The sequence below is a fragment of the Triturus cristatus genome, chromosome 4_2 (assembly GCF_964204655.1).
Source record: "Triturus cristatus chromosome 4_2, aTriCri1.1, whole genome shotgun sequence".
NCBI lineage: Eukaryota > Metazoa > Chordata > Amphibia > Caudata > Salamandridae > Triturus > Triturus cristatus.
In genome coordinates this window covers 359,658,145-359,679,608 of record NC_140586.1, presented here as the reverse complement: position 1 = coordinate 359,679,608, position 21,464 = coordinate 359,658,145, and the positions used below count along the sequence as shown (strand labels likewise).

Here is a 21,464-nt window from a genome sequence, read left to right as displayed (position 1 = left end):
ATAGAGCTCCTTGGGATTGTTAAAGCAAGCCCCTGTACACAAGTAAGGGACTTGGGTGGTCTTTCGAAGGAGAACACAGTTGGAGTAGGTTATCGCTACAGGCTTATCAAGACTCTGTTACATCTAATTGAGACAGCGGGAGCGGCTTTTCACCGATTCCCAGTGCTACAGGTTCTTAATATTCACACGATTGTGATCGCTTTTTGATCTCTTTTATTGGAATTGTTATATGGAATAAAGGATATACAGAAGGAGATTGAAATCGACTTATGGACTTCCTTGTTTCTACCATGGTGGTCAATGGCTGAGATATTGATTTGGAATAAGTTTTGGTTGTGCCTCGGCATTTCTGCACAGTGCGCCTCATTTTGGTACACTATAGAGAGAGCCAGCTTCCTATACCTACTCAACTTAATGTGAAGTATAACTTTATGAAAGAGAAATTCCAGCACCCAAAATTACTCTTCAAACTTTCCAAGACTATGAACTACTAGACTGGCATTATACAGAACTGTTCGACCGTGGGATGCAGGTCTCAAATCAACCTGTGATTGATTCCATTGAACCTCGTAAAGGATTTATGTTTAATGATGGCTGATTACTATTTTCTATTCCTTGACCGAGCATCACTATCTCAAGAAAAACAAGGGCCTCGACCAGCTTGGGTCCCCGCGGCATTACCTTGGATCCAGGCCACTGCTCCTAGAACACCTTTGAAAGTACCATTCAGATAAACCACATTGGTTCATTGAAAGGACCTCTAAAAGAGTTGACCTCCCTGTTGGACCTAGAGACCTACGGTAGCTTGGCTCAGGTGGAAAGGCCTCGTTCCAGAGTAACATGTTGTGCTTGCGTCACACTCACCTCAGCACTCCAGCGGACCACCACTAAAAATGACACTACACCAAGAAATTAGAAAAGTTAGAAAAGCTTTATCTTTCCTTTTATCACGTTTTTCTTTTCTTTCCAATGAAGTCAATCAGTTTTTATCTAAATCACATTAGGGTCAAAACATTTCTTTGTGACTAGATTGGCAGTACATGAATACCTTAGACATGGTATGGAATCAAGTGCGCCACCTGGTGGTCAAACACGGCACAGCAAATTCAATAGCACTTTAAAACAGGTCAATTAGCATAGCGCTGCACTTAGCCACTTAAAAGCGCTTTAAATATGACAGTACTCCGAAGCCTGAAACATGGCCATTCATGACCCTGTGTAACCTGGTACTTCTATGAAGCGCTACGCAGCCTATACCACTGGAGCGCTAAACATTAGGGTTTCTGTTGCGCTTGGGGCCAAAGCGCTGCGTCCGTACCTGGAGAGAGGCGATATTTCAGAGCCCCGAATTAGGGCCCTAGATTTCAGCCGTGGTGTTAGGTAGTCTCAGGCAGGGGTAAACAGTCCCCCCTATCTCCCCCAATAGGCCTCGATCATTCTGGCCGCCGTCTGCCGGTGTCAGGCCCTGTTCGTCGGGCCAGGGGGCCAAATGCTTGTCAGGGGAGGGGCGTGCTCCGGGCTCCACGGGGGCCTCCCACCCTCCTCCCCTGGGGGGTTACCTGGTTCTTCGGCCTCAGCGAGGCCCTTGCGAAGCTCGGCCCGAGTTCTTCAGCGGGAGGGGATCCCTCTTCCTCACGAGCCTCCCGGCGATGTCCGGGTCGAGGGCCTCCCCCGCAGTGATGGTCCAGCGAGGCGGTTGGGGGTTAACGCGCGGGGCTCCCGGCCGGGGAGCTCCGCAGGGATCAGCGACGACTCCGGAGGGACTTCCTTCACGCTTCTCAGACCCGCATCTTCTCCACCAATAGCGCAGCGGCGGGAGCGGCGTTTGGCAGTCCGCCCCCGTCAGGTGACTCGGGTTACTGGCTTCAGGCCTACGCGGCCTTCCTAGAACTCTGGCGGCCCTCTCCTCACGGAGGGCCGCGTTGCTGAGGCTGCGACTGCAGCGGCGGGGCCCCGGTCTTCCCCGCGGGCCCCAAGGATGACCGGGAACAGGCGACACGGCCCAGGGTCACAACGGTGAGTTATTCTTTGGGGCAACCCCACCAGGGGTGGCTAAAATTGAGGGGTGGCCTGCAGCTCGGGGGTGGCGATGTGCTTGGCACCTAGCGCCCCCTTTTTCCTCACAGCGACGCCCTGGCTCAGGGCAGGTGGGTTGGAAGGTAGCAGGCCACACGCCAGTGGCAGAACCAGATAGGGAGGACCCAGGCAAAGTCAGAGAAGTAGAGGATAAGGTCGGAGATGATTACTCTTTTCCCAGGTTCTCTTCAGGGGTCCTGGCTTAGGCAGGGAGCACAAAAGGTTGACGTGATCCCAGGGTCAGAGGCTGAAGGCAGGGCTAGGTCACGAGGTAGGGGGCAGTGTCAACCAAGGGGGGGGGAAGAAAGCAGGCCCTAAGAACAGTCAGTTCCCCCCTCCAGCGCACCTACCTCCCCACTCAGGTGCCTTACTCCTGACTACCTCACTTCACACAAAATGGCCGACGCACCTCACCTCTATATATAGCCTGGGCCTTGACTATCTGGAGTGGCCCAGAAGGTTCTGGAACCACTCATGCCAGCCCATGGCCCAGGCTCTGAGGTGACAGTTTAGGCCACCATTTTGTGGAGGCTCTCTCTCTCTCTCTCTCTCCATTTTAGGGAAGCACCTTGCGCCACATTATCAATTAGTGACAATGGGGCACCCAGAGCCTCAAAGTCAACACCAAAAAAACTAGCGGACAGGAAAAATTAGAGGGAAAAGGAAGAAAAATGAGGAGGGGACAGCCAAAGGGCTGGCAGGTCTAACACTCCCCATCCCAACCAAGGAAAGAGATTGCTACCCATATGACTTCAAAGAATCATCAAGAAAATCTGTTGGAGCTATTCCCTTCATAGACCACAATAATCAGAAGGATTAACAAGCATTTGCAATTCAATAGGTCTCACATTTGTGAGTTTGAGCTATTGGCATTGCAAATGACAATTCCTTTTATTTATGTGTTTTGAAAACCTGCAAGTGGTGCGTAAACATGCACTTTGTACTTGTAGTCCTTGCTTGCGAGAAGCAAGGCTGGTAGTAGAAGAGGCGCAATTACTGCCTGAATATACAAAGAATGTCACAAATGAGGCTACATCAGATCAGACTGAACAAGATCTTCAACTGCTGGGGAAGACTAACTCTGGATCTGTTTGCGGCAGGTCAGAAGACTAAATGCTGTTACCATGCCATAAGGTACACACTAGCAGGGCTCTAAGAAAATGTGTTTGTTAGCTGGCCTGGGATCTTTGCTTACACTTTTCCCTCACTTCCCTTAAAACCAAAAGTTTTACGCAAAATGAAGAAAGAACCATGCCGGGTGATACTAATAGTCCAGTGATGGGCAAGACCGTTTTGGTTCACAGATCTTCGTCTTCCATCAGGACTGCCATGTATGCAGTTGCCATCAATCCCAAATCTTGTTTCCCGCAACAGCCAAATACTTCACTTGGTCGTAGCTTCTCTAGGCTTTTGAGCACTTCCTCTTACAACAATGAATTCCATTGCTTAGGATTCCCAGAGTGGTGTATAAATTGTTAGCCAAAGTTTGAGTTGTTTTCACCAATAAATAGTTTAGAGCTTAATGAAAAAGTTTGTATCTGAAAGAAACACGTTAGTTAGATTCCTCACCTTAGAATATCCCCAGGCGTCAGTAAAATGCCAGGTAAGTTACGTTTTGGATTAATTTTCTTACACAGAGTATTATACCTAGATACTACTCTGGGACATTTCCTGTAAACAGGTAAGTAAAATCGTTTTTGTTAAACAGTGCAATTTTGAATAATTTCTTTAGGTTTTCAAATTCCACACTTGGAAAATGTTCCAAGAAAAACAGTCAACACTATTTTCCTCCATAGGATAACATTATCTGTTTTAAGGTAAGTATTTGGTAGTGGGAGTTGAGGTTCTGGCGGTAGACTCAGGGGTCCCTCGGGGTCAAGAATGCACTCTTGTTACACCCTCAGCGGCACTAAGGCGGCCGGGTGCAGAGTGCTCAGGCCCAATGTTATCCAATGGGGCACAGGGGGCCTCCGGTTGGTGGCTGCTGACGAGCAGGCCACTTTGTTGTGGGAGAAAAGCTCCTAAACTTTAGCTCAGGGCAAATGGGGAAACAAAGGTGCACCCTCAGCAGCACTAGGGCGGCGGGGTGCAGGGTGCTGATCTGAAAGAAACACGTTAGTTAGATTCCTCACCTTAGAATATCCCCAGGCGTCAGACTGGATCCGGAAGATTTTTCGTCAGCAATACCCCTTGCGCGTCGCTAGGCGTCGTCTGCGGCTCCGCGTCCGTCGTCGGTGTCGTGCGCCGGAATGACGTCGTCGGAGTACTTAGACGCCGCCCTCGCGCGCTGACGTCAGTTCTTCTTTTTTCCGCGGCAGTAAGCGCAGATCCGGGAGAGCTACCCCTTTTAGTCTTTTTTGACTACGTTTTTTGATCCTTTTTAGGTCTCGGCTAGCGAAGGCTGCGCTTGCCCAGTCTCGCTCGCGAGATTTAATGACTTGGAGAAGAGGGCTTGAACCCGCCCCTCTTCTCCCCTGTTCTCCATTGGCTGGCCTCTTGAATGCTGGCCAGCCATTGGAGAAGAGGTCCGTCATTCCGTTTAGGCCCCGTCCTTTTCGGATCGGGGGCGTGTTTTTTTCAGAAAGTCTAATTATCTCCTCCAGCCAATGGCTGGAGGAGAGAAAAGACAAACACGCCCCCGAATCCGAAAATGCCGCTGCCTTTCTCCGAGGCATTTCTTCTTGACCTCGGAGAAAGGCAGTGGTGTGCCTTTTGCTCTGCCTTGTTCAACGTTGCTCGTTCGCTTCCGCACTTCCTCCGGGTCTCTGCGCCTTCGCCAGGACCTTACTCGCCCTTGCCACCCCGTCTCTGGCCTGAAGTGCCCTGCGGCCTCGGCCAAAGCAAGGAAACTTACTGCTGTGGATTTCCCTGCTTTGAGCTTCCCCAGGCTGCCTGCGCACAACGTTAAGGTCCAGCTGTCTGGTGACACTTGTGGCGGCCCCTACACTCCCACCTCTCTACTCCTCTCCCTTTACTTCCTCCTCTCCGTCCCCAGGGACCGGGCTCGCTCCGCGCGAAGTCACCGCTCGGCTGCGGCTGTTCACGAGGAATGTTGTGTCTGGAGAGGCCTGGAACACGGCCAGGCGCCCCTCCCTTTACTACAGGAACACAATCCTCTCCTTTCAGTCATAAAACCTTTATTCCGTTGAATGTGGACACAGGGGGCCCACGCCCACCCGTGCAGAGCGCACATTGGACGACCCCCATCCCCCTCCGCCCAGAGCACGGGCGGGACGTCACTGCCGCATTCCCGGGGATACCATGGCTGAAGGAAATCCAGGAACCACCCCCCTCCAAAGACCCGCCCCAGCTAACCACAGCATACCAGTATCCGCCAGAGGGGAGGCGAGGGCTGTCAAAGCAACAATAGGCATGGCCCCTCAAAACCGGTAACCCCGTGGGTTTAAAGTTTTCCTACAGCTCTTCGCTGCCTCCTAAGTGCAACCAGACACCCCTGAATGGGACACGGACGCTCTACACCCCATGCAACCCTATGCCTGTGTCCTACAGCTGCACCTAGTTTTACAAGCCCACGGGGCACTTGATGCAGTGAGGTTGTATCTGCTCCTATGGAACCCGTCGCTCAAGTTTAACATGAATGACGACTCCTTGTGATGGAAATCTTTACTGACGTCACTCTCTGCCACGGGGATGCACAGCAAGGCTAGCGGACTGCCAGACCACTCGGAAGCCACGGGGATGCACAGCAAGGTTAGCGGACTGCCAGACCACTCAGAATAGAGCTAGCCCCTTCCCCACCACAATCAATGACACAGACTTAATGCCGACTAATGTGTAATCCTAGAGTTAACACTGCGCCTTTGTTCCCGCCAATGTAAAACTTCTCTATTAATACGGAAACAAGCAAGATCAAAGTGACCCTGCTCCCTTCAGTTTCATGCAACCCCCCCTGGCCCCCCCCCCACACACAAGGGTTGTCAGGGCTTTACAATCACATATGTGGGGCTCCCCCCTGTCTCCCCCCCCACACACCCTGCGCGAATGGACGCGGTCGCCATGGTTACCACGGTGTGTGCATATGGTGACCACTTCACTGCGTTTGGGAGTACACGAGATCGTGTGACTATGTCATGCCTTTGGAATGAAGTGATGTTGCAGCGAGAGCTCTTTTCAAGACGTATGCGATTCAGTCTCCTCTGAAATAACCATGCAGGAGCAGGGCCAGTACAAACAACAACCATGGTGAGTTCCCCGACGTATGCCCGCAGAGACCGGTGCACGAATTTTCTGGAGGGTGAACTTTTAAAAAGTCTATAATCATTATGACTACATAGCTTCATCACCTCCTGAACAAAGACTTTTAAATGCTTAATTTTTAGTGATAAATGCAAAGATCTAGAAACAACGGTGCCACTTCTGCTTTGGCTCCCAAGATCAATGTGTATGTGTCTAGATGTATGTGTGTGTGTGTGTGGTTCTGTATGTGTGTGTGGTTCTGTATGTGGCTCTGTGTGTGTGTGGCTCTGTGTGTGTGTGTGGCTCTGTGTGTGTGGCTCTGTGTGTGTGGCTCTGTGTGTGTGGCTCTGTGTGTGTGGCTCTGTGTGTGTGGCTCTGTGTGTGTGGCTCTGTGTGTGTGGCTCTGTGTGTGTGGCTCTGTGTGTGTGGCTCTGTGTGTGTGGCTCTGTGTGTGTGGCTCTGTGTGTGTGGCTCTGTGTGTGTGGCTCTGTGTGTGTGGCTCTGTGTGTGTGGGAGGCTCTGTGTGTGTGCCTCTGTGTGTGTGGCTCTGTGTGGGTGGCTTTTTTTGTAGGTGGCTCTATGCGTGGGTGGCTCTGTCTGTGTGTGGGTAACAGTGTGTGTGTAGGTGGCTCTGTGTGGGTGGTTCTATTTGTGTGTGGGTTGCTCTATGTGAATAGCTCTGTGTAGGTGGCTCTGTGTGTGTGGGTGGCTCTGTGTGTGTGGGTGGCTTTGTGTATGTGGCTCTGTGTGGGTGCAAATGCAATAGGTCTCGCATTTGAGAGAGATTAAGCTATTGACATTGTAAATAACAATGCAGTTTCTTTATATGTTTTAAAAACAAAAATAATGTCATGAGCAATGCCAATAGCTCTAACTTTAACAATGCCGAGACCATTGCATTGTAAATGCTTGTTGATCTTGTATCGACTCCGGTGCCGGTAGGATGCCTGGTTTCAAAGCCTGTGCTGACTGTAACCGCTTGATGTCGGTTACGGATCATCACCGCCGGTGCCTTTACTGCTTGGGCCTCGACCACGACGCGGAGTCGTGTTCGGACTGCAAGGCCCTGACCTCGAAGGCTAGACGGGAGCGGTCCCGTAAGCTCCTCGAGATACGCCACTCGGCTCCGCGCCCCTCTCGATCCCGGTCCAGGAGGAGGTCCAAGGATTGGTTGCTGAGCCGCAGCCGACGTCATCATCACTCGTCTGGCTCCAAGTCTTCGGGTAAGTCGAAGCACTCCAAGAAGTCCAAGAGGCGACATCTCTCTTCGGACTCCCCTCGCCGGTCGCGTGACTCGGCCGAGGGTCAGGGTGGTTCCACCCCCGCGGCTCCAGCGGAGCCGCAGGCGCCGCGCAAGTCCCCATACCCGCCGGTCCCTGGGACTGACGCGACGCCGGCGGAAGTCAGTGCCTTCCTCTCGGCAATGAGGAGCCTGGCTCCGCCGTCGACGCCCGCTGGCGGGGACTCGCCCCCGAGTCCCCGCCGACGCCGGTCGACCTCGTCACGCCTCCGCCGGCGTCGACACCGGTTCCACCTCCGACGCCGGCTCCGCTCGGCGTCGAGCCCCAGTTCAGCCCCGCTCCGGATCTGGCGCCGTTGCGGCGTCGATGGACGCCGCGTACAGCGCCGTTAGATACACATTATGTCTATCGTCCGGCCCCGCTCCTTCCTCCTGTTTACCAGGAATCGGATGACCGGGGCGACTGGGAGGGGTCCGAGGATCCTATGGCCGTTCAGGCTCAGCTGTCACAGGACTGGGCAGATGAACTGGGGGAGGCCAGTAGTCTGGATACCTCACCAGACACTGGATTCATCTCTCCTCCGACTGTGGCTTCGGAGGAGGGCGCTGCTTTCTCTGTGGTGCTGCGCAAGGCGGCCGCAGCCCTTGGGCTCGAGCTGCCTGCCGTGGCTGTGAGGATTAACGTCCTCACTGAGGTGCTTCAGTCTGCAGCAAGCTCCACTGAGCCTCTGCTGCAATTCAATGAGGCCCTCACTGACGTTCTGCAGGGCACCTGGTCCAAGCCCTCCACAGTTCCTCCTGTGGACAGGAACGTCGCCAGGCGCCACCGCCCTGCTCTGGGCGACCCCAGTTTTCTGTCCCAACACCCCACCCCCGAGAGCCTGGTTATCCAGGCTTCTACCTCCCAATCCTCCTTCCCGACCGCTCCGCCGGACCGGGATTCCAAGAGACTGGAACAGTTTGGCAAAAAGCTGTTCTCCTCCCTTAGTTTGGGTCTGCCGTCCTTGCAAACTTCCGCCTTTCGCCCCTTTCGTGGCCAAGGAAGGGGTGCCTCCTCACGTCTGCCTAGCCACCAGCCGCAGAACCAACCTGCACGCGGTCTCGGCCGTGGTTTCCGCCGAGGCGATTCTGGAGGACGACGCGGTCAGCCCACATCCACCCCGGCAGCATCCGCCTCCAAGCCTTCCTAGTCCGAGCTTTCCGGCCCATTCCTCGCCAGTGGGCGGCAGAGTTCACCATCACCTGCTCTACTGGCGTACCATCACTTCGGACAGGTGGGTGCTGCAAATCGTCCGAAGGGGCTACTCCCTCCCCTTCGAGACGACCCCTCCAGCCATGCCACCGCAGCACCACCGTATCTCGGAGGATCATTTGAATCTTCTGCGAGAGGAAGTTTCGGCCCTCTTGGCCAAAGAGGCCGCCGAGCGCGTTCCGTGCCCAGAAGTAGGTCGTGGTTGTTATTCCCACTACTTTCTGGTTCCCAAGAAGGGCAAAGGGGGCCTACGCCCTATCTTGAACCTCAGGAACGTCAATGCCTTCCTCCGGAAGGAACGGTTCAAAATGTTGACTTTGGCTCAGGTTCTAGCTGCCCTCGACCCTGGAGACTGGATGGTAGCGTTGGACTTGCAGGACGCATATTTCCACATCCCCGTCCTACCGGCGTTACCTGCGGTTCACGGTGGGCCAGGAGCATTTTCAGTTCACCGTGCTCCCCTTCGGCCTCACCAGTGCCCCTCGGGTGTTCACGAAAGTAATGGCGGTGGTCGCAGCTCATCTGCGCAGATCAGGGGTTCCAGTCTTCCCCTATCTCGACGACTGGTTGTTGAAGGCGGGCTCGCCCCAGGCAGTCGTCTCCCACCTCCAGACTATGGTGGATCTCCTGCATTTGCTGGGGTTTTCCATCAACGTGCCGAAGTCACACCTGAGTCCCTGTCAGAAGCTTCTCTTCATCGGAGCGGTTCTCGATTCGGCGCAGTTCCGGGTCTATCCGCCGTAACAGCGGGTCCGGGATATTCAGGCCCTGATTCCCATCTTTCGGCCTCTATCCTGTGTTTCGGTCAGGCTAGTGTTGCGGCTTCTGGGGCTGATGGCCTCCTGCATCCTACTAGTGCATCACGCCAGGTGGCGCATGCGGGCTCTGCAGTGGGACCTGAAGTTTCAGTGGGCCCAGCATCACGGCAACCTGTCCGACCATGTCTTGATCTCGGAGGGCACTGCACAGCAATTGCATTGGTGGCTCACGGACCGCGATTGGGTCACGGGCAAGAGCCTCTCCCTTCCCCAACCGGAGCATGTCGTAGTGACGGATGCGTCCCTCCTGGGATGGGGTGGCCATATGGGAGAGGCGGAGATCAGAGGCCTCTGGTCTCCGGCGGAATCTCGCCTCCACATCAACCTGTTGGAGTTGAGAGCGATCCGACTTGCACTGAAAGCCTTCCTTCCCTCTGTCAGGGGAAGTGTCGTGCAGGTGTTTACGGACAACACCACCGCCATGTGGTATTGCAACAAACAGGGCGGGGTGGGGTCGTGGACCCTTTGTCAGGAGGCTCTGCGCCTCTGGACGTGGCTGGAACACCAGGGTGTCACCCTAGTGGTTCAACATCTGGCGGGCTCTCTGAACGCCAGAGCCGACGAACTCCGCCGCCGGTGCATGATGGATCACGAATGGCGTCTGAACTCCGAAGTGGCGCAAGGTCTCTTTCAGCAGTGGGGAGAGCCTTGGTTAGATCTATTCGCCACCGAAGAGAACGCGCAATGTCAGCAGTTCTGCACGTTGGAATTTCCAAGGCGGCACTCGCTCGGCGACGCTTTTCGTCACGAGTGGAGTTGCGGTCTGTTGTACGCCTTTCCGCCTATACCACTTCTGCCCAGAGTGCTGAAGAAGATCAGGCACGACCGGGCCCAAGTCATCTTGGTGGCCCCGGATTGGGCACGAAGGTACTGGTATCCCGAGCTACTCAGTATGTTGACCGATCCTCCGATACGTCTGCCCCTTCGGGAGGATCTTCTGTCGCAGCAGCAGGGGATGGTCCTACACCCGAACCTGTCCAGCCTCCACCTCCATGCATGGAGATTGAGCGGCGGCAGTTGATGCCATTTGACTTGCCTCCTGAAGTCTGTGATATCATTCTGGCAGCCAGGCGTCCCTCCACAAAGACGGTATATGCCTGCCGGTGGAACAGATTTGTGGCATGGTGCACAGCAAAGGCTGTGGATCCCCTTTCTGCCCCTCTTTCTGAGGTTCTCCTCTTTCTTCTTTCTTTGGCCCGGCAGGGCTCTGCCCTGGGCACCTTGAAAGGTTATCTTGCTGCCCTCTCTGCCTTCTTACGGCTTCCTGATCAGCCTTCTCTTATCAAGTCCCCTGTGGTTCAACGCTTTCTTAAAGGCATTACTCATACGTTCCCTTCTGTTCCTTTCGTAATGCCTCAGTGGGACTTGAATCTTGTTCTCACATTTCTGATGTGCGCTCCTTTTGAGCCTCTTCACAATTGTCCTCTTCGTCTTCTGACGCTTAAGACTGCTTTCCTGGTAGCCATCACCTCGGCTAGTGAGCTCCTCGGGTGAGTGAGCTCCAGGCTCTATCGTCCAAGCCTCCTTTTCTCTCTGTTCATCCGGACAAGGTTGTCCTTCGGCCTCGTCCTTCCTTTCTACCGAAAGTGGTGACTCCCTTTCATCTTGGGCAATCTGTCACCTTGCCCACCTTCTTTCCGCATCCTTCCAAAGAGGAAGAGAGGCTCCACCGTCTGGACCCAAAGCGTGCGCTCTTTTTATTTGGACCGCACAAAACAGTTCCGGGTGGACGACCAACTTTTCGTTGGATACGTGGGTGCTAAGAAGGGAAAAGCTGTGCACAAACGGACCATCTCCCGGTGGGTCGTTTTGTGCATCAAAATCTGTTACTCCTTGGCGAAAAAGGACCCTCCTGTTGGGCTGCGCGCCCATTCCACTCGGGCTACAGCGGCTACTACTGCTTTGGGACGGGGAGTCCCGTTGCAGGACATCTGTCAGGCGGCTACGTGGGCTTCGCTACACACGTTTGCCAGGCATTATTGCCTAGACAGCCAAGTCCGGAGGGATGGCTTCTTTGGCCGTTCTGTCCTCCAGGACTTTCTGGTGTGATCTTGGTTCGCAGACCCACCACCGGGGATGGTATTGCTTGGGTATCTATTCTAAGGTGAGGAATCTAACTAACGTGTTTCTTTCAGATGAACAAGTTACTTACCTTCGGTAACGATGTATCTGTAAGAAACATTAGTTAGTTAGATTCCTCACCGACCCACCCATCCTCCCCGTTCTGCGAACTGACATCTAGGGTTAAGGCTATCCCTTTCAGGGCCCTAGAATTTTTTGGCACCAGTGTCGGTATTTTGCATGGCTCTGCGTTCCTGGCGCGGAAGGCTATGTACAAGAACTGACGTCAGCGCGCGAGGGCGGCGTCTAAGTACTCCGACGTCATTCCGGCGCACGACGCCGACGACGGACGCGGAGCCGCAGACGACGCCTAGCGACGCGCAAGGGGTATTGCTGACGAAAAATCTTCCGGATCCAGTCTGACGCCTGGGGATATTCTAAGGTGAGGAATCTAACTAACTAATGTTTCTTACAGATACATCGTTACCGAAGGTAAGTAACTTGTTCTTTTGGTGCACACAGAAAAACGCGCACACAGTTTCCTCTGATCCACACCAGATACTTCTTCCGTACCTTCTACATTTGTCTTGTTCAGGTTTTGGTAATTTTTCAATGGGAGTACATTTAGCAATTATTACATGATATAAAAGGGCATTAAATCAACCCTCCCGGTGGTTCTTCAGAATTACAAATAAATGAATTAATTAACGGCCTCTAGAGTTTTGCCACCAGTGAAGCAGACACTGACTCCTTGGCAATTTAATACAGAACTTTCTCAGCGTATGAAAACTCAATTTGAACCAATACATAAAGCCAATTTAAAGTTTCTATCCCACAAAATTGCATTCCTGTTAGCATTAACATCTGCAAGAAGTTTGAGATTCAAGCTTTTACGGAGAGTCTTATTTGCAATTCAGTCACGACAGAGTCACTCAGAGAATGAATCCTCGCTTTATCCCTAAGGTGCCATTGGATTTTCATCTAGATAAACCTATAATCCTTGAAACATTAAAAAAAAAAAAAAAAAACACTAACACAGCATCCGGAAAGGTACTCTATATCATGTATGTTAAGCGATGTCTGATATTCTATATAGATGGAATAAGCAAATTTTTAGAAAGTCTGATCAATTACTTATAATCTATGATGCCCCTCGGAAAGTGCACTCAAAATCATAACAAACTGTTGCTAGCTGGATATTAGATGGCCATTATGTACTGTCCCAATAAAGCAGGTCACCCACTACAAACTAGTATCTCAGCACATTTCAACCAGAAGCATATCAACTTCTTTCTATGGTGGAATGTCTTTAGTGGACATTTATTGTGCAGCAACATGGATGAACACACACATTCACTCGACAGTTTTGAACTTCTGTTTTAGAAATTTAGGAACAATTCTGTTTATCCGCAGCCTATTAACACAACTTTCCGCCAACAACCAGAAGCCGGCAGCCTCATTGAGTTATAGGAGAGAGTACACAGCTCTTAGCCTACAACCCGGAGGCCGGCAGCGATAAATGGACCAGATGAACTTTAAAGAGAAGAGTCAAGTAAAAAGAAAAAGTGAGAGAAACAAAAAAAGAGGGAGGAAAGACCCCAAACAACCATCCACACCCACCGCCCCCTACTCCTCCGCACCATAACACCCACCTTCTTGCGCCTAGCTGAAAGATGTTCAAAAAGGGTCAGGGTTAGCGCCCAGCGCTATGATGAGGTCTGAGTGTCCTCCTATCTTGTCCTCCTAAGCGCATTATCTGCAAGTATTTTGGTCAGGTCACCTCTCTAAACTCTACCGAGAGGATCAGAATAATAGGGCCCACAATTCTGGATAGGCCCTGTTCCCAACCGTGAGTGACATACGTTCCATCACCAGGGTAACCCATAATTTGTGCAGCCACGAGATATGGTTCGGAATTTTCTGTGTCCCTCAGTGTACATGGATTACTTGGTGCGCAGCGCTTAGTGCTAAAGCCATTTGCCTGCCCCATATCGACCAAAGGAGGAAAGTCGGGGGTTGGGTATCCCTAAGATCGTATATGCAGGGAATCTGGGTATAGTCGTGTCAATCGCTAGGCCAGTATCATTCAAGACCTGTTCCCAAACCTGGCCAATTAAGGACAGTGCCACAAGAGGTGAAGGAGAGAACCAGTTTGCCCACAGCCCCGCCAGCATTTTTCCGACCGCCCCTTATTCCTTCTATGATTACGTGCAGGTGTGAGATACCAGTAAGTAGCGACTTTATAGGTAGACTCTGTGCTGGACATGTGTGCAGTGTGATGCACCCTATAGAAAATTTAATTCCACTCTTTGATGGATAGGGAGTGCCCTAGTTCATCCTCCCAGCATAGTTGGCCCTTGGATTTCGGAGCAGAGCCACTGTTGGAGAATAGAGCATAGAGTTCAGAAATGAGGTGCGTAGCTCTATCTTTACATACCAGCCGTTTTGAAAAGTAGGTGAGGGGGTGGGAGGACCCAGGTTCATAGCTCGGGCAGGTCACCCAGTGTCTCAGCAGTGAATAATGGAACACATCTGACGAAGAGAGTGAGTAGTCCTGCTGTAGTTGAGCAAAGGGGATAACCCCAGAGGGGTCGAAAAGTGAGCCCACGCGATTGCAGCCCCGCTCGCACCATCGGCTGAAAAGTTCTGAGTTGATCCCCGGAGGGAAGTTGAGGTTGTCGGTAATCGGCGTCACTGGGGAGGGAAACCTCGTCAGTCTGTGTTTAAGGGCAACAGAGTCCCATATTTTCAATGTCGTGGTGGTCACCAGGAATGAGTACAACGTACAGACGTGAGGTCTGGTTGCCTCGCAAACATAGGCTTGCGAGGCAACCAGACCTCGCGCAATATATTGACACTGGCAACCATAAAAGACCAGTGTTTTTCAGAGAGTGGGCGATTCCACTCTATGATATAGTGAAGTTGTGAAGCCTGAAAGTACATTGGGATCAGGGGGAGCCCCAGGCCGCCTCCTGCTTTTGTACAAGATAATTGTTGTTGACAGAGACGCAACTTCTTGTCAGCCATCGGAGTCCTTCGGATGTGAAGGCTCCCTTTTGAGAGGAGTATTGTCTGGAGCGATCTAAATTTGGGTCCGTCACCAGATTAAGGTCTCGCCCGATCATGATGGCTGTATCCGGGTAAGTGAGGTCTGCTGCTAGCACGTTGAGAATAAAGGGTTCTTGCCACTCGTTCAGAGCGTAAATATTAGCCAGAGTGAAAGCAAGGGCTCCCCACTGTATTTTAACCACAAGCTCCTGCCTCATAATTTACGTAATAGTGGATATTAGTTTGCCATTCCATTTCTGTGCAAGAAGAATAGCTATCCCATTCTTCGGGGGGCTAGAGGACCAATACTGCCGGGTATTCCAGTGTGAGTGCATGCGAGGGGTGTCTTCTGAAAGGAGGTGGGTTGCCTGGAGCAAGCATATAGCCCCGCCTGATTGCTCCAGGAGAGACAGCACTGCTGCGCGCTTCACTGAATTGTTTAAACCCCAGACATTAAGGCTGATGATATGCAACTCTCGGGTCATGGTACGGGGTACTGTAGTGCGAAGGAACGCCCCCTACTCCGTGGCGCTATTGACAGAACAGCTAGCAGAAGCAGTGAGGTGCTACTAGGACGCTGCAGCAGAATCATATCGGATGCGGTTGGTGCGGAGGAGTGAAAAGAAAACCGCAAGAATCCCAGGGAAGTGCAGACTATTAACACTAATTGGATCATGAAGTGACAATAGTTCGTCAGATTGGAACAACAGTTGTGGAGCGTCTTCCAGTTGTGAACCCATCTGCCGACAGGATAGCCTCCCAGAGGGAACGCAGCCCTCAGTGTAGTTGAGCATCAAGAAAGGCATTTTGCGACTTCCCAGTCTCTCCAAGCCCGTCGCCTTATTTCCCTCCAGCCTAGGAGCTATGAGCGATCCCAGATGGTCTCATGTTCTTCATGAAGCTTCTGAGAGGGTGGTTTCCCCAGAGAAAGTTTGAAGTATGGATTTATCTTTCTATGGCTATGGTCTCGGAATCCTTTTTCGCTCTGATGGGGGCTCCCTTGATGCCTCGCCATCCAGATCTCTTCTGCATCTTGCTGTTGGGGAGTGGACCTTTTGCGGCATCTCTGAGGGCTCAGCCATATTGACTATGAGACAGGCCTCTCTGAGGGATCTCAGTTGGTGTAGCGTTCCATTGTGGCGAAAGATAATCCTAAAGGGATGTCCTCAAGAGTACACTATGCCCGCTTTGCGCAAATGTTCGGTGATGGTCCGAAATTCTCAGCACTTTTGTAGGGTGATCCTTGAGAGGTCCTGAAACAGAAGGGCGCGAGTGACCCCTAAACTTGACCGGTTGCTAGTCTCGGGCTTTACGTAGAATGTCTTCCTTTGTTTGAAAGTCGTGGGCGCAGACCAAAACGTGCGCGGGCGGATTCTTTTCTGGTATGGGAGGCCCAATTCGGTGCACTCGATCGAGTTGCAGCTTCGCCTCATCCGAGAGCCCCAGAATGTGCCGTAAGAGGGCTGTAACTATTCTCTGAAACTGCAGGGACACAGGCAACCGCCCCAGGGAGCAGAAAACAAATGTATGGTGAGGCTCAAAGTCCAAGGTGTGGTCCTTCAGTGCCCGCCCCCCCCCCCCCTCGTGCCTCCCCAGCAGCAGCTGCTCACCCCCGATCCTCAGTATTACCAGTCCGGTGTGTCTCACTGTGCGTTGAAAGCTAACTTGCGTCTGGTTCTCTACTTCTGCCAGTAGAGCAAGGGAGGGGGCCTTCCCAGGCGCAGGACCCCGGACCCCGGACCCCTGGGCACACGGCAATCACCATAACTCTAGAACGTTATTGTCGGAGACCAATGCCAGGGGGAGGATTGCGTTCTCGACTTCTCCTGTGGACCGGTACCAGAACATCTCCCATTGCACCAGCCGGCCATGAGCTTCTCCAATTTAAGATCAAGCTTTACACCGGGGTCTCAGGCCAAAGGCCCCATGCGCAGATCAGTGAGCTACGAGGCCCGCTGGGCACAGATTCATCCAGCTCTCTGAGAGCCAGCATCTCATAGGGCCACGCCACGGGAGGGGGAGGGGTGTGGCAGGGGCCATTGTCATCACAGTTCTTCTGCGGTTCAGGGACTCTTGTGTCTCCTTGGGGCACTCACACCTTCCCCCGCTTCATTCCATGCGGTCTTCTTTGCTAGACCCAAGTCTTGCTAGGCCCAGTGGCAAGGAAAGGGTGAACGTGCAGGAACCACGCTGTTTCAGGCGCTCTCTGCTCCCCCCTTCTTCAGGGCCCACTTCCTTCCCCCTCAACAGCCCTCTTCATACGCCGAGGCTCCTCACCTCGGGTCCAAAGACTCCGGCTCTGAGACAGGGCCCAGCGCTCTCGATCTTGGCCTCCTGCCGTGGCGGAGACACACTTTGTAGAGACTGGGGGAACACCGCCACACCCTGTGCTTCCTGCTTCTGCAACCCACTGCGGCCTGGTCACGGCGCCACCGCCCTTCCGGGGAAGCCACGGGCTATCTGAGCTCCTACATGTACGCTCGTTCCTTCACCGCCGACCACCTCCCAGCCCAGCGGTCTTGGTAGCGTTTCGTTCCCAGCTTCTCTCCCTGGGATCTGGGGGGCGGCCGGCCCCAACTTCAGGTCTGACCCACGCTCTGCTCACTGCTGTGCCACAGTGCCTGACGGGGACCTGCAACAGAAGGCTGGAAGGATGAGAAGCAATGCGGTAGTTGGAGAAACTTCTCATTCATCTGCCATCTTGGAAACACCCGCTGAAATGCTGTTTTTAAGGTTACCATAGGACTCCTAACTCCACAAAGGGGTTGATTCAAGCATTCAAATCTATAACCGATACCAAATCTGATGAAGTACATTTACAAGTAAGTAACTTCTTTCTTTCACTTTTAATTCCTTATGTGTCACACTGCAGCGCTCACATTAACGTTGTCTCAGATCTCTTTGAATCCTTTGAGCAAGAAATTTGGCAATGAAAGAGCATGTCTTACAACATGAACCAGGCTCTATATGCCAGCAGTGTTCCAACATTTCATGCTTACAAAATGCACAAATCATCCTTAAATGGATGCACTCAAAGCAGTTAGGTTGTAGAGAGGGAGAGATTTGCACAACCTAACAATAATCCCACGGAAAGCCAGAATCATTAGTGTTCATAAGCCGTACTACACCGGTTCCATACAACAGTAAGAACAATAATAATAATGCCAACACCAATGCCAACAGAGATTGCATTATTGTCACTGGTTATCCTTGAAAGTCAGGGGTGGGCTTCGACCATTTAATATGGCAGGAATACTGTCTGCAACATACAGGCATTGGTTCATCTACTCCATTTCCACCTTTACCCATTTTGGGTTTGAAGGGGGGAAGGTGTATAGCCTTTTCAGAAAACCTGGAAGAGTAACAAAAATATAACCAGACAGATGGGTTTCTACTAAGGCACCCCAAAACCACTCTATTCCCCTCTGTCTTGCTCGGGCTGTCTTGAAGCCTCTGTTTACCAGAAAATCTTTCTGCAGTATAGCTAACTCCACTTCCTTTCCTTAGCCCTTTTGTGAATATTACTACTCCTAAACATTATCCATCTTCTATGCCTGAGTAGTTACACCACCATATATCAGTACATTCAGAAATCTAAGGCGCGATAATCGGCACTAGCTTAAAAAGTATGTCCGTCCAACACTTTTCACTTTCTCATTCTCACCACAGTTTATTGAGAAAGAATGACACTGTTTATCTCTACCACCTTTTCTCCTAACTCTGTACTTTAAAACAGCTGTAATCAAAAGTAGCCCATAAACAAAACACAAACCCTGTAAGAAAACTCTAGGATCCATCAGATCAGTTGCCTTTTTTTTAAAGTGCCCTTTCTCCCATTGAGAAGATACCCTGTGCCTATTTAGTTGTGTGAACTCATTACAGCAACTAGGAAAAGGCTAATCTAGTGCCTGCAAATCTACATGTAAAGGTTTACTCTTAGTTTCACAGAAGCCTGAGGAGTGATTTTGTTGATCTTGTCAGCTTTCTTCTTTATTACCTTTTTTTCCTTCTGTTAGGCCTGCCTTTGTGTCAGACATGTCTGACCTCTAATCTATTTTTTGCAGCATTGGAAGCCCAGTCAGAGGCCAGTTCTCCAGTGCTCCAGCCTTTGCTTCCTTCTACAAGCCTTCATGACAGCGTGTCTTATGATGATGACTTTGCCTCTTCACAGCAGAGTGGAAGTATGACTGATAGGCAGTTCCCTGCAGAGCCCAGGTACTGTAGTAGGTCGTAGGGTGAAAAGCATGTCTTTAATTTGCAGGTCTAAGAAGGTGATGAATATTGGATTAGAGGTAAAGGCAGGCAGCTTTTACTTAAAAAGCAAAGAACTTTGGGAAAAGGAACAAAAGCTGAACTCTGGCTTGGCAAAAGTGATCTGTAATTTCATAAATGACGTTATACCTCAGAGGATCTTCATTGTTAGCCATAAACATTGAATTGTCCTGCCCCAGCTCGGAGCACTTTTTGCAGAAGTATATATGATTTTTAGGTCTCGCCTGGCGTAGGCTGCGCGCATGCGCACTCTCGCTGGCAAGATTTAATGATATGGGGATTTTTTAGTAAAGGGCATTAAGCCCCGCCCCTCTTTTCCATTGGCTGGCGTCACTTTTTATGCTAAACCGTGGCCAGCCATTGGAAAAGAGCTCCTGGTGATGTATTCGCTCTGCTTTTTCGGCTGTCCCATTTGAACGGCCTCGCCTGCTTTGCGTTCGTCGCCAAAGGTTTCTTATCTTTATGGGGCCAAACACATGGCCCCATAAAGATAAGAAAACCCAAGTGGGACGGCAGAAAAAGGCGAAGAAAACGTCATGGCGAGCGCTTGTTTATTAGACCTCTGTGGTTATCGTCGTCAGGTCCCTCGGCAGTCCTTCTACGCTGTTAAGTGCTGGTCTGCCTGTCTCGGTTTCCAGCTGGTGTCGCTGCTGTTTCCGCTTCCTGCATCAGTTGTTGCTCAGCAGAAATGGTGTCTGAAGCGGAGGTAGATGCACCCGATGTGGACACTGCCCTGCAACAGTGTTCTGCGTGTGAGGTTGCCACGGTATGTGGGCGGGGAGTGTTGTGTGGAGCTGTCATAGAGAGGTGCAGCTGTCAACATGTTATTGTTATTCTGAATCTAGGGAGGGTGCCGGCAAACTAGCATAGTTTCTCACACTGTGCGCTGACAGATAAAGTTGGAGTACTAGTTTGTGGGCACCAGCATTCCCATCACCTCCCATTCCGCGATGAAACCCGTTCCTTCCACCGACTCCAGCTGCCCGGCAGTGACCTTTCTTCCAGCCGTCCTGTCCAGATCCCTCCGGTGTGAACCGCGGTATGTTGGATCCAAAGACTCTCTCAGTATATAATGCGATATGTCTTCTGTCAGACACATTCGCCAGTTCGCTACATCCCCTGGGAGGTTGCTGTAGTTGCTGGCACCGAGTCTGGAACACGCACCGCCTGCTGTACCTCTCATGATGGGCTTATGTCAGCAGTTACCCGGTACTGCTTTGGCAGATATACTTTACCACCTTTTAAGCACAAGTGGGTATTTTGAAGGTATGACAATCACCCAATTGACACCTGTTAAATGATCAGTTTTCAACTTGATATTATTAGGTACGTTTGAAATGCGCCAATAGTTAACGGTGGAGTATGTGCTACTGCGGCCGTAAGAATTGTTTCAACCACCGATGACGAGAACCAAGAGCGGAGCTCTGCTGCTATTTCCGTATTTGCCTGCGAATCTCCGTTTTAGAATGTCTTGTTTCCAAATCCTATGTGATCAACAGAAAGAGAGCTTTGAGAAGTACTACAGTGAAAGTGTATATGCTCTGCCCACATGTTGGTTACCTTGAGTAGAGCATTTGATCAAGCAGATGTGTGCTTCTACTGAAAAAGAGTTCTTGTATTGCACTTTTTGGCTCGCGGGAAAGCTTATGCTGGTCATGGTAGCAAACCAATTTGCTAAGTTATATGCCTGATCTGCTTATTAGGAAAAGGTAGTATAAACGCAGTAGGCCTGACATATTTATTGTGAAAACACTTGTTAAAGTCAGTAGGCATTTGAGGGTGGATTGCTATTACTTTCTCCTTAAGCTTGCCTAAGGGTATTTTATTACATGAAATCTTGTGGATTACCACAATAGGCAAGGGTTTTGCTGTTGGTTACCTCCTTTTGACAAGCCATGGGAATAGATGATTTGCACTTTGAAAATTGTTGTTGTACCATCTTAGAAGAGATAGTATTGGGGGAGGAGCCAAGCGTCGGACCAAGATGGCCGCTTGAACACCGGGCTCCGTGGTCGCCACCCCGGGGACCTACTATCCTGTGGTATATCCTGCCCTAGCTGTCCGTGTGAAGGAGCTACTGGGAGAGCGGTGCCTGTTCCCGCAAACGCGGTCTCTCTAGCCCCCTGACCGGCTGAGCTGGCGACGCCGCTTGTGTGGGCCTGCGGAGGACTTCGAGCCAGGAGCTCGAGTGAGGAGAAAGCGGCGCGGAAGTGAAGGGCAGGCGGCGGCGCTGGCCGGCGGGCACCGGCCGGTGGGGCGATATCCCCTGATGAGGGCTTCCAGCTGAGAGGCGAGCTTGCGACTCCCACGCCTCCCTCCCACGGCATACGCCGACTGCGGCCTCCCCCTGGTTGAGGTGAGACGCGAGTCCGGGCGTGCTTGGAGCCGCTGAGGGGTGAGCGAGGCGCCCGAGGTGAAGGCGCCTCGCGGAAACGTCCTGCCTCGCACTGGAGGTGCGTGATTTGGGCGCTCGGACTCCTGAATGGCATAGCTGAAACCG

General features: G+C 51.7%; 1 protein-coding gene across 1 annotated transcript in view; it reads left to right on the top strand.

Annotated features, from left to right (window-relative positions):
* CEP350 (centrosomal protein 350) overlaps positions 1-21,464 on the top strand; it is a 1,602,561-nt gene that overhangs the window by 363,082 nt on the left and 1,218,015 nt on the right. The window contains exon 13 of the mRNA XM_085601771.1: positions 18,757-18,907. Within this exon, the coding sequence (XP_085457897.1) occupies positions 18,757-18,907 (151 nt within the window). The remainder of the gene's footprint in view (positions 1-18,756; positions 18,908-21,464) is intronic.